Genomic DNA, 15,395 nt, shown 5'->3' with positions numbered 1-15,395 from the left:
TTGGCAGGCAACCTATATTTATGACCAGACGACTAAACGCCTAAAACATCGGCATCCTTTTTCAGAGCGAAAAACGCGTAATGAGATTTGCACAAAAGCAAAAATCATAATTTCCACGCGCAACGAAGCGCAACAAATTGGCCTCTTGCCAGGGGGGCGTGGCATTTGCCACAGTTTTAGTTTCAGTTTCCAGCCTTCCGTCAGTCACACCTACTTCAAGGAAAAAAAAAACAAGAGTCAGCCGAGGAGTTAGCCAGCTTAAAGTGGTCTAAATTAGTTACGGCTTAAGTCGGGCATAATTTTTGGAGCGCAAATTAATAGATACTCGATATTCGATAGCCAAGAGAACCTTTTTCGGTTAATATTGAGTGCTCTATATTCGCCCTTGACCGTATCTCGAAGAGTTGATTACCTCACTATCTGACTGGTGGAGATTTTCACATTCGCCTGGGTCTTTGTAGACACCTTAGGCCTTTGACAAGAAAATCGTTCACTCTCACTTTTAACTTCACTTCGGAACCGTGGGAGTGACAAGCTAGAGTCGCCGATTAAGGGGTCTTTGGCTGAAAAAGTTAATTTATTGATGCTACTCACTTGAAGGAATCTAACGTGACACGCGCAGTCACCGAATATGTGATATTTGTGCCAGAAATTCCCGTGTTCATCCACTATATATAGTACGCATTATTTGTTTGCCAATGGAATTTAATGTATCATCGTTAAATAGCAAGTATTTGATCGAATGCAGAAGGAATTTCTTTTCCTTTTTTCAGAATCTATATCACAAAGTTAGAGTCCGAGTGTTCAAATAAATCTTATCGCGAAAAGAAGTGACTGCCGGCTGGGCCTTTATACAAAAAAAAATATTCAATCGATGAATCTGTTTTATGACAGGAAGCAAATGCAGATTACGAATTCAATCTGTGATTATAGTAATGGTAATCTATTCCCTCAATTTCCCGAAGCAATCTCCCCGAATATTAAGCATACGCCCCGTGGTACTCTTGTTTATGCAATCAGCCGTAGCAATTACAGATTTTTTTTCGATTGCCCGCCCATCGAGCCGTGAGTAATTTGCTGAAACAAAATCCGATACTCGAACAGATTATTAATATCAGAAATTTTCTGCACATTAAACGGGCCACGCGATAGGGATACGCGATACAGTATCTTTGTATCTGCGGCTTTTTGGGCAGTATCACTTGGCAGTTGGCATATCAGTTTCACCCCAGGACACCCCAGGATTGCCGCAGGAGCTACTTCTGCAGTTCCTCGGATGGAAGTTGTGTCTTGAACCCTTTCGTCGCATAAAGCAACATAATTCGCTTCCGTTTGCCAGTCCAAACAGAAAAAAAAACACTAAAGGATAAAGGCACTGAGAGAAAAAGGACCCTTTTTATTTCATCCTTTTAGTTTTCCACAAAAAAGTGAAATTTGATTCAAAAGATTGAGATACTTTTAGGGGCAGTGTAAGTGCAAGGGTTGGCAGCTTCCTTTTTGCGGTTCCCCTGCCACCTCTCCCCGTCACATTTGTGTGTCAGTTGCCAGTTGCGCGTCTTTCCGCTTCCGTTTTCCTTGCCACAAGACGACGGCGACCCGAAGCGACCCCATAAATCCGTTCACTGTTTGTCTTAGATCGTCCCACCGCCTTCTGGGGCCCGTAACTCCCATCCCACTAGCTTCTCCCTGTCGCCAGCTATCCTACCCATATTTATTTTCCTTTTAGATGTATGTTTTCTTTTATTTTTTTTCTGATTTTATTGCATCGCTCAGGCAGTTCAATGAACGCATTTGCCGTCGCCATTTGCCAACTTCCCCACGACTCCGCCTCCTATTCCCTTCCCCCACCAGAAGCTCCCTTTCTAATCCTGCCATCCGGCCATCCCTCCTTGACATGTTGTTTTTCTTAAATTTCAAATATTCCAACATATTACATTCTCATACTAGGTGGAGGCACGCAAACATTTTGGCGCACATTTCCGCAGGAAAATGGCAGCCGAAATGCCAAAAGGCCAGTCGTCCAGGTGGTTACCAGGTGGGTTGGGGATGAGGGCAGGTGGCCAGGAGGTGGGGCGACCTTTTGCAACCTGTTCATGCCGTTTGACATGCAACTTGGGGCAGGAAAGGGAGCGCTACGGCTAGACTCATTACGCCAAAAAGGGGGCGACTTTGTTACCCAGCTGACAATGGCACAAATTATAGAAAAATTTTTATAAAATATATATTTAAGTATAAAGGATTTTATGGATATATGTTTTAAGGTATTGTATCTTACTTTTAAATAGAAAATTTATAAGAAAATGAGTTTAAAGAAAAAGATGGCAAGACCCTAGCCCTTAATCCCTAATCTCTCTAATATACTTCTAAAATAATGAACCACTTTAAGTTACATATTAATTAACTTAAACCACTGTGCCTGAGCTCCCCTTTTCACCTTTGAACTGGCCCGGTCCGGTCTGGTCTGGTCCATTATGTTATTACATTTAGTTCAACAACCAAATTACAGGTCTGTCCAGAAGGCAGGCACTTCCGTTCTATTGATTACATTTGCATTTTGATTAACAAATGATTCGACCCCCAGATCTAAACCCCCCCCTGGGGGGTCACTCACTCACTCAGCTATGTGTATGCCACATACGAGTATTTAGATTTGCTTTAATCACTTATATTACTTGTCAAACACGAATCGCCCGCCGGCCACAATTTCCACACAACAAACTGAAAGGTGGGGGGTGAATATTTTGTTGGCTTTGCGGTTTTTTGTTTACATGGTTTTTGGGGAACAACGACAAGTGTAAATTTCAATACGCCTTTGGCTGTTGCGGTCGGGCCCCGAAAAATAATCCAATATCCATAAACGACACGTGCCAGGCAAACAGGGAAAGGAAACCGCAAGATCCTGTCAAGATACACACATACTCCCGGTCTATATATAATATTCTCACAATCTGGTAGGGAATCAATTAAAGCTCATTAGCCCAGCCTTAGAATAAAATTGAATATAGCCAGGTGGAGGTCGGTCGGCCGGCCGGCCAGCCGATAAGGTAGCTGTCCGCCCAGTTAGTAGTATTATTAATATACGATCCGATAGCAAAGTCCGCCGCGGAGAAGCGGATGCCACTGGAGACGATCTGATATAGTCGGTGTCACGGAATCTTTGCCATGGAATTTCGCTCCGATTTATTTACGATTTATTTTGATTTTGCCATTTGGGACAATCTTTATGGGCTTTCCACCTAGCAGCTCGGCTCATAAATCTTCTCCAGCTGTGGCGCTCTAATGCCAAATTCGCACGTCATCCTGGCCAGGAGGGGTGTGAGTGTGTTCCTTTGTGTGTAGTGTATGTGTGTGTGTGACCCAGTCGTCCCCCAATTGACTGATAAGCCATTTGGTTTTAAAATAATTGTTTAGGAATGGACTATCGATACATAGTTTATAAGTTATCCCATATTGTCATCTTTATATTTTCTATACCAACTAGCTTTACAATCCACAACATGTATGCACACACACACCTATCGTTAAGTTCCACAAATGTAAATTTTCTTAGTACCAATTAGACAGCGAAACTGACAAGAACATATTACTCTACAGTCCACTACTCATTCGTCTTGCCGGTTGGGGATCATTGTTTGGTCCTTCGCATCCGGATTTGTTTTGTAGTTTACTGTGCATTGGTTCTCATTTGTAATTGTTTCTCGGCATGGAGCAATTAAAAGCATTGACAAAAGGGCGCGCCAGACTCAAGGCCAATATCACACGGAGCTTGGCTTGGGCTGAGGACGCGCAACATTCGAACGCCACACGGGCAGAGGTGTCTTCGCGGCTGGAGCATCTCAACACAACATGGAAAGACTTCAATAGATTTGGTGATGAAATAGCTATGCTCGACGAAGTAGATGGCTATGTGGATCCGGAGCATGACAACATATTCTACGAGGAAAAATATCTAAGGGCGCATGCATTACTTTCGGCGATGGTAGGTACAAGACCTAGTCCATCAATTGGGAACAGTGAAAACGGCAGCGGCGTGCTGCAAAACAACGACGCAATAATAAGTTTGCTACAACAACAACAACAACTCTTCGAGCAGTTGGCGGCAAATCGAGCCACTGCAAACATGTCGAGACCTGAAGGAGGAGACGCCTACGCGGCGAATTCAGGTAGTGCTCAAATGGTAGGGGCATCAGCTCAAAGCGAATTGCCTAAAATTCAAATTAAACGGTTCGCTGGCAATTATTCAGAGTGGCCAGCTTTCAAAGACATATATGAGAGCACAATTCACAACAAGGCGAATTTGACAAATACGCACAAATTTCATCATTTGAAATCTCTTCTGATCGACGAAGCTGCAAATCTGGTACGACATTTGGCTATTACGGATTCAGCTTACAACACTGCGTGGGAGCGACTTAATGAAAGATATAATCGTCCACGGCATATCGTGAATTCACTATTGGAGCAGTTTATGAAGCTGCCAACAACAACAAGGTCGGATACCGCAACATTACGGAAGGTGTCAGACGGCGCCAATGAAATAGTGCGTGGTTTGGATGCCATAGAGGAAACAGGACGAGACTGTTGGATCATCTACTTGACGCTGGAGAAGCTGGATGCAGATACTCGACGCAGGTGGATCGAGCGCAGTGTGGAGACAGACTCACCCACACTGGAGGAATTCTTCAAATTTTTGGATGCACGTTGCGAGGAACTAGAGCTCAGCAAGCGTGAAACAATCGGAGGCAAGACTTCAGCCTCAATCGGTGACAAGGGAAGGAAGGTCACACATTCGCTGGTTGTACTTGAAGGAAACAAGTGCAGCAAATGTCATTCTACAGAGCATCGTCTGTATGGATGCCAACAATTCTTGGATATGTCAGCAGGACAGAGGTTTTCGTTTGCCAAGGAAAACGCTCTATGTTACAATTGTCTGAATCCTGGTCATGGGGTCAGAAAATGCAAATCTACGTTCAAGTGCAGACAATGTAAAGGTCAGCATCACTCACTGTTGCACCTGCAACGCACGCAACAGGCTATTGGAACAATCTCTCAAACTGGTGAGGATCAGGAGGATCCTAGCGCACACATCTCAACGGTGACTACGAGTCACATCGCACAAGCAGAAGGTTCTGCAGCAATGGTATGTGCACAAGGCACTGCAAATTCACAACAATCAACTGGATGGAACAGGAGCACCTTGCCGACGGCCATGGTCAACGTTCGCAACGCAAAGGGAGATTTGGTTGCATGCCGACTCCTATTGGACACGGGTTCAGAACTGTCGTACATATCTGAACGCTGTATACAAACACTTGGTTTGGCTCGTACGCCATCACGCATACTGGTTACGGGAATTTCATCAACCAAAGCAGACACTACAAGGGGATGCAGCACTATAAGCATCCAATCCCGTATTTCGCAAGATCAGCTGGTAGTCCAGGCTCACGTGCTTGGAAAGATTACGTCATCATTGGAAAGGCAGACCATCGACGCGTCTGTACTTCGAGTTTTCAACGATCTGCAATTGGCAGATTCGCAATTTAGCACGAATGCCCCAATTGACATTCTTTTGGGCAGCGAACACGTTTGGAGTGTTATAACTGGAAGAAAAATCTACGACGACAAAGGAAAGCTCATTGCTATATCATCAATTTTCGGATGGGTAATTACATCACTGCTTTCATCACGCGCATGCAGCGCTACGGCACTCACAACGACAATAGACATCGATGCTTATCTCAGAAGGTTCTGGGAGCTGGAGAGCATACAACGCAAGGCAGAAGTTCAACCTGAAGACGAGGAGGTGGAGAAACACTTTCTTGCAACACACACTCGAGACGAACAAGGCAAGTACATAGTGGAACTTCCGTTTAAAGTATCCGAAACACAATTCGCAGATACACTTCAAGGAGCGCTGCAGAGGTTCAAATCAGTTGAACGACGTTTAGCACAGAATCAACAATTACGTAACGACTACGTAAAGTTCATGAGGGAATACCAGGAGCTAGGACATATGCGAGAAATCTCACCGACCGAAATTCCCAAGGGTAGGAATTTCTACTTGCCACATCATCCCGTATTGGGTCGGAAACTTCGAGTGGTTTTCGACGGATCACATCAAGACGCCAAAGGCATGGCGTTAAACGACACGCTCTCAATCGGACCGAGTATTCAGCGAGACCTATTTGCTGTGTGCTTGCGATTCCGTATGTACAAATACGTCTTTTCAGCGGACATAGTCAAGATGTTCCGTCAAATATGGGTGAGCGAAAAACATAGAGACTATCAAAGAATCGTATGGAGAGAGGATCCCTCAGATCCTATCAAGCACTTCCAACTATGCACGGTGACGTATGGAACATCATGCGCACCATTTCTAGCAGTCAGAGTGCTGGAGCAACTAGCTGCTGACCATAAGCACGAGTTTCCGAACGCAGCAAAAATCGTGTTGGAGGACTTCTATGTCGACGACGTTCTCACTGGAGCAAATAGTGAGGATGAGCTGCTACGCAACAGGGACGAACTGGTCCAACTGATGTCCTGTGCTAACCTAGAGCTCGGGAAATGGGTATCGAATACCAAACGCATCAAATCGGAGGATAACACGGATTCCTCACAATCACCAGTCAAAGTGCTAGGGCTGCATTGGCACCCTGGAGAGGACACATTGTCGTACAATGTAAACCTATCGAAAGACCCTCGCTGCACCAAGAGGCAAGTGTTGTCGGATGTCTCACGTATATTCGACCCTCTCGGTCTATTAGCACCAATCGTAGTTCAATTCAAAATACTATTTCAAAAACTCTGGCTGTTGAATTTGAATTGGGACGACGAACTACCGAGCAAACTAGCAAACAACTGGCTCAAATGGCGAGCTGATCTGGACAACCTTCACAAGCTCCAGATACCGCGCTTAGTTAAAAGCGACAAACAGACAATCGAATTGCACGGATTTTCAGATGCATCCACCAAGGCGTACTCAGCGGTGGTATACAGCCGAGTGGTTAACGACGATGGAACCATTTCGGTCGCCATACTTGCTGCAAAAACCAGGGTGGCACCTTTGAAGCAGCAGTCTTTGCCGCGCCTGGAACTATGTGGCGCACTTCTATTGAGTCAACTTCTGCAATCCATAAAAGCTGGACTAATGAACAACGACGTAACGATCTACGCATGGAGTGATTCGACGATAGTCCTGTCATGGTTATCGTATTTACCAGCCCAACTCAAGACGTTTGTTGGGAACCGCACTTCAGAAATCCTCGAAACCATCCCGAAGCATGCATGGCGGCATGTAGACTCAAAATCGAACCCAGCGGATTGCGCATCCCGTGGCTTGGGAGTATCCGAGCTCATTGACTTCCAATTATGGTGGAAGGGTCCTTCATGGCTGAGGGACAAGGAACAATTCTTGGAAAGGTTGAACAATACTCATAACTGTACTTCTCTTTCAGACAAACGCATACAAGACGAAGTCAAAACTACCTGCCTAGCTGCGCAGACGAATGTCACGACGGACAACCCATGGGATAAGCTTCTCAATCGCAACTCATCTTGGCTGAAGCTTATACACACACTTGCTTACGTTTTGCGCTTCATTCATCGCATGAAGCACCCATCTTCGAAACAAATATCGAATTCTCTAACATTCGATGAGATCAAGGCAGCAAGGATTCGGTGGCTGCAACACGCTCAAGCTGGTTTTCAACAGGAGATCCAGTTACTACGCGCAAACAAGGCTCTAGGGAACCAATCTCAATTGGTCAAGATCTCACCAATCATCGACAAGGACAACCTGCTAAGAGTAGGTGGACGAATCCAACATTCGCAGTTGTCAGCAGAGGCGAAGCATCAGCAGCGTCCTAAGTGGACCACGACAACCCCTAACATTTCGATCGGCAGCGTTGCGCTCGTCAAGGAGTCCAACACACCACCAGCATTATGACATCTAGCGAAGGTGATCGACACTTTCCAAGGAAACGACAATAAGGTTCGAGCAGTCCGGATCATCCGGCTCAAAACCCGGCCAATAACGAAAATTGCGAAACTACTCAGTTCAGAAACCGTGTTTCAGGGTGGCCCGGGATGTTTAGGAATGGACTATCGATACATAGTTTATAAGTTATCCCATATTGTCATCTTTATATTTTCTATACCAACTAGCTTTACAATCCACAACATGTATGCACACACACACCTATCGTTAAGTTCCACAAATGTAAATTTTCTTAGTACCAATTAGACAGCGAAACTGACAAGAACATATTACTCTACAGTCCACTACTCATTCGTCTTGCCGGTTGGGGATCAATAATGCCAATTCATTTTTAAAGCATTTTAAGAGAATCACTAAGCTCTATACTTCTATAGTCACATGGCCACATGGCTTAAAGAATCACACACTTTTTGGGCCAACTTTTCGTCATTTTCTATAATTATTTCCTAATCGAGGGCTTTTCCCTTCCAAACTAATCACTCTTCCTAACTTTCTGTCAAAACTTTCACCGCTTCCGACTGTCGGGCACTTCCTTCTCGCTTTCAGTTGGCTAATACCAGCTAGCCATCATGACTCATTGGCCAAGCATTTTCGCAATTTTCACCTTGGCCAATTGAAGGAGGCTCGCCAATGGGCCAACTAGCGCGTGGCTTTAAGACTTTAATCGTAATCAGTCATTGTTATTGATTGGGTGCTGCACCGCCAAGAGCACCACCTAACCTCCCACCACCCAGTCGGCCAGCCTGCCAGCCGACCTGCCACCTCCCACCACCACCTACCACCCATTGAGTCGAAAATACCGCTATGATTGACAGCAAATAACGGCGCTTCGTGTGCGAGCGAGCGAGGGAGAGGGGCGATTAGGGAGCTGGTCAGCAGTTGGCCACAAAGTTCAAGTGGGGCCAAAAGCAGAGTTGCCAACCCGTTTGCCCGCCCCATGGGGCTGTCAACACTGTAATCTCCAAACAAAATATCCAATTTTAAAAAAAATTTCAGCCAATTTAATTAAAAATAATTATTTACGCTCCAATAAAAATAATTCGCTATGGATCTTACTGGAATTCGTATTATTTGTACAATATAAGTATTTTTTTAATTAATTTGTCAGAAAATAGAAAACCATAAAAAATTAGTTATTTAAAAATTAAATAAAATATTACTTCCTTAAGAGTATTTAAGCCTTGTGATACTACCAATAATTTCTTCCCAAAAACTAGAAAAAACAATCCAACATAACCAAACAATTTGTTAACCAAAATGGCAAATTAAATTGTTAAGTTTATTAAACAGCCTGGATGGTTGTCAAAAATGCCAAACGGTAAATGGTAAAAAAAATCACACAAAAAAAATACTGTTTTTGGCCAGGCCTTGAGGCCACACGGTTTTTGGCCAAAACAACAGCTTGGCTCACTCTCGGCCATTAGGCAGACAATAAGCTGCGTCTTTTTAAATGCCTGTCTTTGGCAGGTTCTCGGCGACTGGCGCATGCAATTAAAGCCATGCCGGGCCAAGCCAAAGCCAAAGCCATGTAGTTGGCCAAGAAGACCACCCACGCTGGCCAATTAGTTTGATGAGCGTTTTTCGGCTGCCGTTGACGGCAAATGGGCAGTGCAAGGGAAAAAATTAATTAACTTTTTGCGGTATCCGCTTGATTGGCCAACAGCCCTGCGAAGAAAACCTAAAATAAAGATTGATTTGAGTTTGTGATATGTTTTTGGTAAGAGCCTGACCTCGTCAGAGGTTAACCTGATTAGCTAATAGCTATTAGACCTTAAAATCTCCCAACTACCATCTAACTTTCCTCTAAAAAACAAACAAGCCCATTCAGAATTTTCCAAGGAATTTCCATTTAAAGAATGTAGAACTAATTTCAAGAGGTTCTACGTCCTAAAGATCACGATTAGTTGCCCCATTTTGGAGTATATTACCTCTATGTAGGTGCAAATTTTAGCAACTGGGCTATCTCGATGACAGTCCAGCAACTTTTATTTCGCTAATGAACAGCCCTCGGCTATCACTTGACAACTTAACATATTTCGAGTTGTTTGTAACCGAATCTAATCGTTGCCAATCTTCGGAGCACATTCCTTGTGACGTCACAGCGATAGCAGCAGAATCGCCAATCTTATATGGCTCGTGACTATGGCCAATATATACTTTATGCCAAATACTTTCCCGAAACCTCTAAACGTGGTAAGAGTGAAGAGTCGGGTGCGGTTGCTGGTGCTGCTGTACGATGTTGGCAGTTGGCAACAGCTTCGATAAGTTGGCTAAAAGTAAAAAGGTAATTGTTTACTATTTTATGGAATGGGGTAGCTGCCATCTGACTCACAGAACTGGTGAAATCGGATTGACAAAATATGTACATTCTAGAGGGGAACAAATTCTTGCACTTTGGACCGTAAGATATGGGTTGATTGAAGGGGTGACAATCACACTAAATCCCACTTAAGGTCCCTGTTATTTTCCCTTCAAACTTGAAAAGTGTAATTATCTGTCGAGTGCTGAAAATTTGCGTTCAACTGTGTGTCGGCGAGACCGTAATGTCATTGGGCTTTACTTTTAATCAACAGCTCCCCGATGGCCAGATGGTATAACAAATGTCTCACATCGTAATCCACTTGAACTGGTAATAGCCTTAGTGTCAGAATCAATTCTGGAACTCTATTTAGAGGATGGTTATTTTCAAAGTCCAGTCCCATCCATCGCACCTAATTTAAGCCGACTTTAATGAGCCCTAAGTGCCCTCGCAGTGGGCCAATCCAATCCAGTCAATCAATCCCCTTTGCTGCGTTTTTGCCAAAGTGCGTCAGAAATCAACCATCCGGCCATGTGGCTTGTCAGTGGTCTCCATTGGCATCAAAAATCAGGCATCTCACTGGGTCCATCGGCGGTGACAATGGCCCATTATCGGGGGGATTACAAGGACGGGGCGACACAGAAAACGAAAAGGACGTGGCAGGCGGACTGCTCACGGTGCACAAATCGCCATTGTCTTGTCGAACAAAAGAAAGAACACTGGGTGTGGTGGCAGTGGCACGTCCATGTCCGTCAATCGATTGCCACTGGACCGCGCCCCCCTTTTTTTTGTGTTGTGTAGTGTGCCACATCCTGTCCTCGGCATTATCAATCAATGTTCAATCAACTACTTGCATTTTTGGCAACTTCCGAATCAGAAGCGGATCAGAGCAGCACCACCCACATGACACACTTCCAATCCACTCGAAAAAATAATCTACAAAATAAAGTGAGAAATTGTAAACACCTCTTTACAACAATACTTGATACTCTTTATTCGTGCATTACATTTAAGACAATAGAAGTGGCTACACATTTTTCCAAGTGTCCTCGTCCTTTGGCAAACGGATGTCGCATGCGGGTCCTTCTTCTGTTGCTTTATTGTGACCCTAATCGCTTTAAATTGTGATACACTTAGGGGTAGTTCCGGCTTTATTGCTTGGGTGTTAACCGTCTTTATGACCAGCCCGAACTATTGCCATTCTCCGGAATGAGCCCATTAGAGGAGCAGCTCGCCCAGGAAGCAGATCCCGGCGAGGGCGTGCCCACAGCCCAGGACCATGGCGGCCATCACGATGTCCTCCAGTCGCAGTGGTTCAATAGTTTGCGTCTGAGTGGGAAAGAAATGGAGGAAGCCGGCTCTAACGGCCAATTCGTGGACGTCGTCCACCAATTTATTCTGCAAACCAGTCTCGAATAATCGTTGAATGTGCTCATTATAGTATTTCTCTAGAATCCAATTCTGTTTGATGACCTGAACGGCCCAGGTGTAGCCCACGGGATCGGGTAGTTTCTTCATCCTTCGTCGGCGCAAGAACTTCTGTTGGTACAAATAGAAGTCCATGCGGTCCTCGGAGTCCACGTAGGCGTAACTGGGATCCAGGCCATCTCTCTTCTCCTTGTGCAGGGACTCCTCCACCAGAAGGAACCTCTCCCTGAGTTCCTCTGAACTTCCATAGATGGAATTCGGTCGGAGGTTGTGCTGCTGCAGAAGAATACTCACATTGGCTGCCTTCAGATCGGCTATATTTTCAATGGGCCTTTGGTACAGCTTGGTGGTTAGCATCATTGAGAGCAGAGCCACATACAAATTGGACAAAACAAAGCCAATGGCGAAGAGCAGTAGGAACAGCATCAATTTCGAGCCACTGGAACATTGGGGAAGGGTCAGTCCCCGGGACAGCAGGGTCTCCACCGCCAGCAGGAGGTACTGACCCACATCCCAGTTGCCAAAGTGCCAGCGGTGGAGCAAAGAACCCATTGCCGCTATGTAGACCACTATCAGGCCAGTGCCCAGCCACACATAGAAGTCGAATGGCCGGAAAAAGTAGTAGAACTTGTCAATTGGATTGCCGAAAGGAGCCATTATGGCCACGCGGTTGAGACGAACTGGCTGACTGGTGGCGTACTTGTAGGTCTTTATGAAGATGCTGCCACAGGCCTCGGCTTCGTCTACCGTCTTAATCCTGGAAAGGGCACTGCCTGAAAGCTGGCATTCAATTTATCGGCGAATATCTTGAAGATTGTGATAATACTGCCCTTATAGCGATTCGGGGAATGGGGCTGCTCCTGTTCATCCACAAAACAGTGCGGGGGATCGTTGGTCACCAAAACTTGCAAGGGATAGCCTTTTAAGTTTACTTTATCTCTGTTCATTAGATACTTATTTAAGCTGGTTTTCTTAACTTCAAAAAATTGATAAGATTGCAGAGACCAAAGTTGCTCCAGAGAATCATAAATCAGCACCCGAGGGAAACCTGTATTCCAATAGGTTCTTAAAACCTCAATGTAACTCTTGTCACTATTTGCACTTTTGTCTATGAGAAAAACATCATTATATTGCCTATCCTTGAGATAGGATCTAAGCACTTCTACAATTTCCAGATTATAGTCCAAATCAGGTTCCAGAATCGTTATAATAATCACAGGCTCATCATGACAGATTTGAAACTCTTCGCTGATGTTTTTGTGGACCAGTAGTTTAGGTTCTTCACTCTTTAAATCAAAGTGATCAAAACTCTCAATAGAATAGCCAAAGTATACAAGAGTTCTTGTTTTAAGTTCCATAGATATTTGACTTAGAATGTCTTCAGGTTTTGAGGAAACCACTTTTAGAATGAGAAATATTTTTAAGAAATGAAGTAACATCTTGAATGGCTAGTAAACTAATGAAACAAAAGATTGAATAGATTCAACACCTAAGCTTAGTTAGTTAGAATAATTAGTCTTCCTTGTTAGTAAATCAAACTCATTACTGGCATAATTAAATAATTATAGGAAGTTGGTGCCAGGAATTAATTAGGAATTAAAGTAAACAAAGAGTATCTCCCAAAAAAGGCTCCCACTGGAAAACAAGCTAGAGAAAATTTTATTTTTTTATTAAGAAACATAATTAAACATTCTTTATTAAAATATTAATATTTATATTTTCTTACATCTATTATAAGCATTTAAAAACAATTCTTAAACTCATAATTATGAAATGCCAAGAATTAACATTCAACCAGTCTCCTGCCACACAATAACAGAACGTTAACAGCCATGCACTGCTTGACAGTTCGAACAACAGACGGCTGGTTCGAATGACAACAGCTGTTAGTTAACAGACCGTGTTGCAGCCATTTCTCTTCGCCATTATCGCATGCAATAAATGGCCATACTGCAGCAGCAATGGCCGCGCTCACAAACGCACCCGCACTCTAACACTCACACACACACTCTCACACCCTCATACTTTCACGAGAGACAACAAATGCGCAAGTTTTCAAACTGCTGTTGCCGCTAATGTTGCTGTTGCTTTTTGGTGTTGGTGTTGCTGTTGCTGCTGATGTTGCTGGTTGCTCTGCTGTTGGTGTTGCTGCTGCTGTTGCCGTTGCTGCTGCTGCTGTTGCTGTTGCTGCTGTATGTGGAAAGGAAGAAAAACACAAAACCAAAAAATGTCGCACGTTTCGCTTCGGTTTAGTCTCGATAATTCAATCGCCCTGCAAAGACGTTCAACGTCTCGCGCCCGATTTTTTCGATTTTAGCCTTACGTCTCAAGCATTACGCGACTTTTGGGTGTTACGTCTTGTGGCCGCAACGTATCGTAATTCCGAATATCGAAAACATAAAATAAAAATCCACGAATTAGCCTGGCAACACCGATTCGAAGTCAAACGTGCCACCGAGCAGGTCGCATTAAAGGTTTATTAACGAATATTATTATTTTATTATTGAGTTGCGGAAGTATATCGCGTGTGCGTCCCTGTGAACCTGTGTTTGTGTGACTCAGAAATTCAGTTTCGATTTCATTTGGACTCGAACATAAAAAACACCATCATACCTGAAAATATTGCAAAAATAAAATATAGCCGACCTTTTTCGAGGAGAGAAAGCAAAACGCTTTAAATATATAAATGGAAAATGTGGCGGTGTCAGAATTATCGGTCAAGTGAGGCGATTACACGGGGATTACAACTTACCAATGTCATCCAAATCAATTAACAGCCACGTTATCACCAAACTACAACAGCCACAGCTACAACAAGTGCAACAGCAACAGCAACTGCCACTGCAACAACGACGACTCTAAAGCTTTAGTTTACTGCTCTCTTCTGGCAGTAAATGGGTTAAAATTATGTACATTAATCGCCGAATGAATGTCGAATCAGTTAGAGAGACTGCTGTTTTTTATTGTGAGTATTATTCAGTGATCAATAGCCTTAGAAAGTGATAGAGATATAGGAGTTTTGGGGTAATTATCCAACTACCTTTTTATAATCACCATTATCCCACTTCACTCTTCACATTTCGATTGATTGGCGCCGTGGCGTTCTACCCAAAAACCCTCGAAACTCTCGATTTACAGCGCCACCTCGAACCACTCGAATGGCAATACGCTCCAAATCTATATAAAAGCCCATTTTATCAAGCCTCCTCAAGACAAGTTGCAGCCTCAACTATCAAGCGGCAAATTAGCCAAGTTACAAAGAACTTACAGGCCAAATACTTCCTCAATGCTTCAACCCAAAGAAACCTGCCACCTCCCATGCCATTACAAAAACAAAAAACCCTCCAAGTTGGTAGCTTCGAAATCTTATCAAGGCGCACGCTTTGTAATGCTATCGAGCACTTCCTCGCCTCGAATTTATGCCCGGGGTAACCTCGTTTCGATCCCCCGTAACCAATGTGGTTGCATGATTTTCCCAGCAAGCAAGCCCTCCACTCGGAGAAATTCACTGAGACTCTTGCCCTCCCAGCTACCTCAATAAATTCTCAATTTCTTTCCGTGTAGTCCCCTGTCCCTTGTGGGTGGCAAGCTAAAGCGGGGAGGAGGGGCAAAGTGAAGTGGGTGAAAAGGTGGACCGAGTGGTGGAGGAGTTGCGGGCTGGGAGGCAACCAA

At 44.1% G+C, this 15,395-nt stretch overlaps 2 protein-coding genes across 7 annotated transcripts in view; one reads left to right on the top strand and one right to left on the bottom strand.

The window, feature by feature from the left end:
* Positions 1-15,395, top strand: part of LOC6494321 (myb-like protein AA) — a 60,220-nt gene that overhangs the window by 21,757 nt on the left and 23,068 nt on the right. The window contains exon 1 of one of the 6 annotated variants that reach the window (XM_032450256.2): positions 13,945-14,688. The exons of the other annotated variants lie outside the window; for them this stretch is intronic. Coding sequence (XP_032306147.1) covers positions 14,653-14,688 — 36 coding nt within the window. The 5' untranslated portion in view covers positions 13,945-14,652. Of the gene's footprint in view, positions 1-13,944; positions 14,689-15,395 lie in introns of those variants that run through there. 6 annotated transcript variants of the gene reach the window in all.
* LOC6496247 lies at positions 11,514-13,162 on the bottom strand. Its single transcript, XM_001960501.3, is given in 2 exon segments — positions 11,514-12,469; positions 12,472-13,162. Coding segments are annotated over 2 exon segments (1,647 nt in total).

The sequence above is a fragment of the Drosophila ananassae genome, chromosome 3L (assembly GCF_017639315.1).
Source record: "Drosophila ananassae strain 14024-0371.13 chromosome 3L, ASM1763931v2, whole genome shotgun sequence".
NCBI lineage: Eukaryota > Metazoa > Arthropoda > Insecta > Diptera > Drosophilidae > Drosophila > Drosophila ananassae.
The sequence above is the reverse complement of the archived record's forward strand: the minus strand, read 5'-3'. Positions and strand labels throughout refer to the sequence as shown.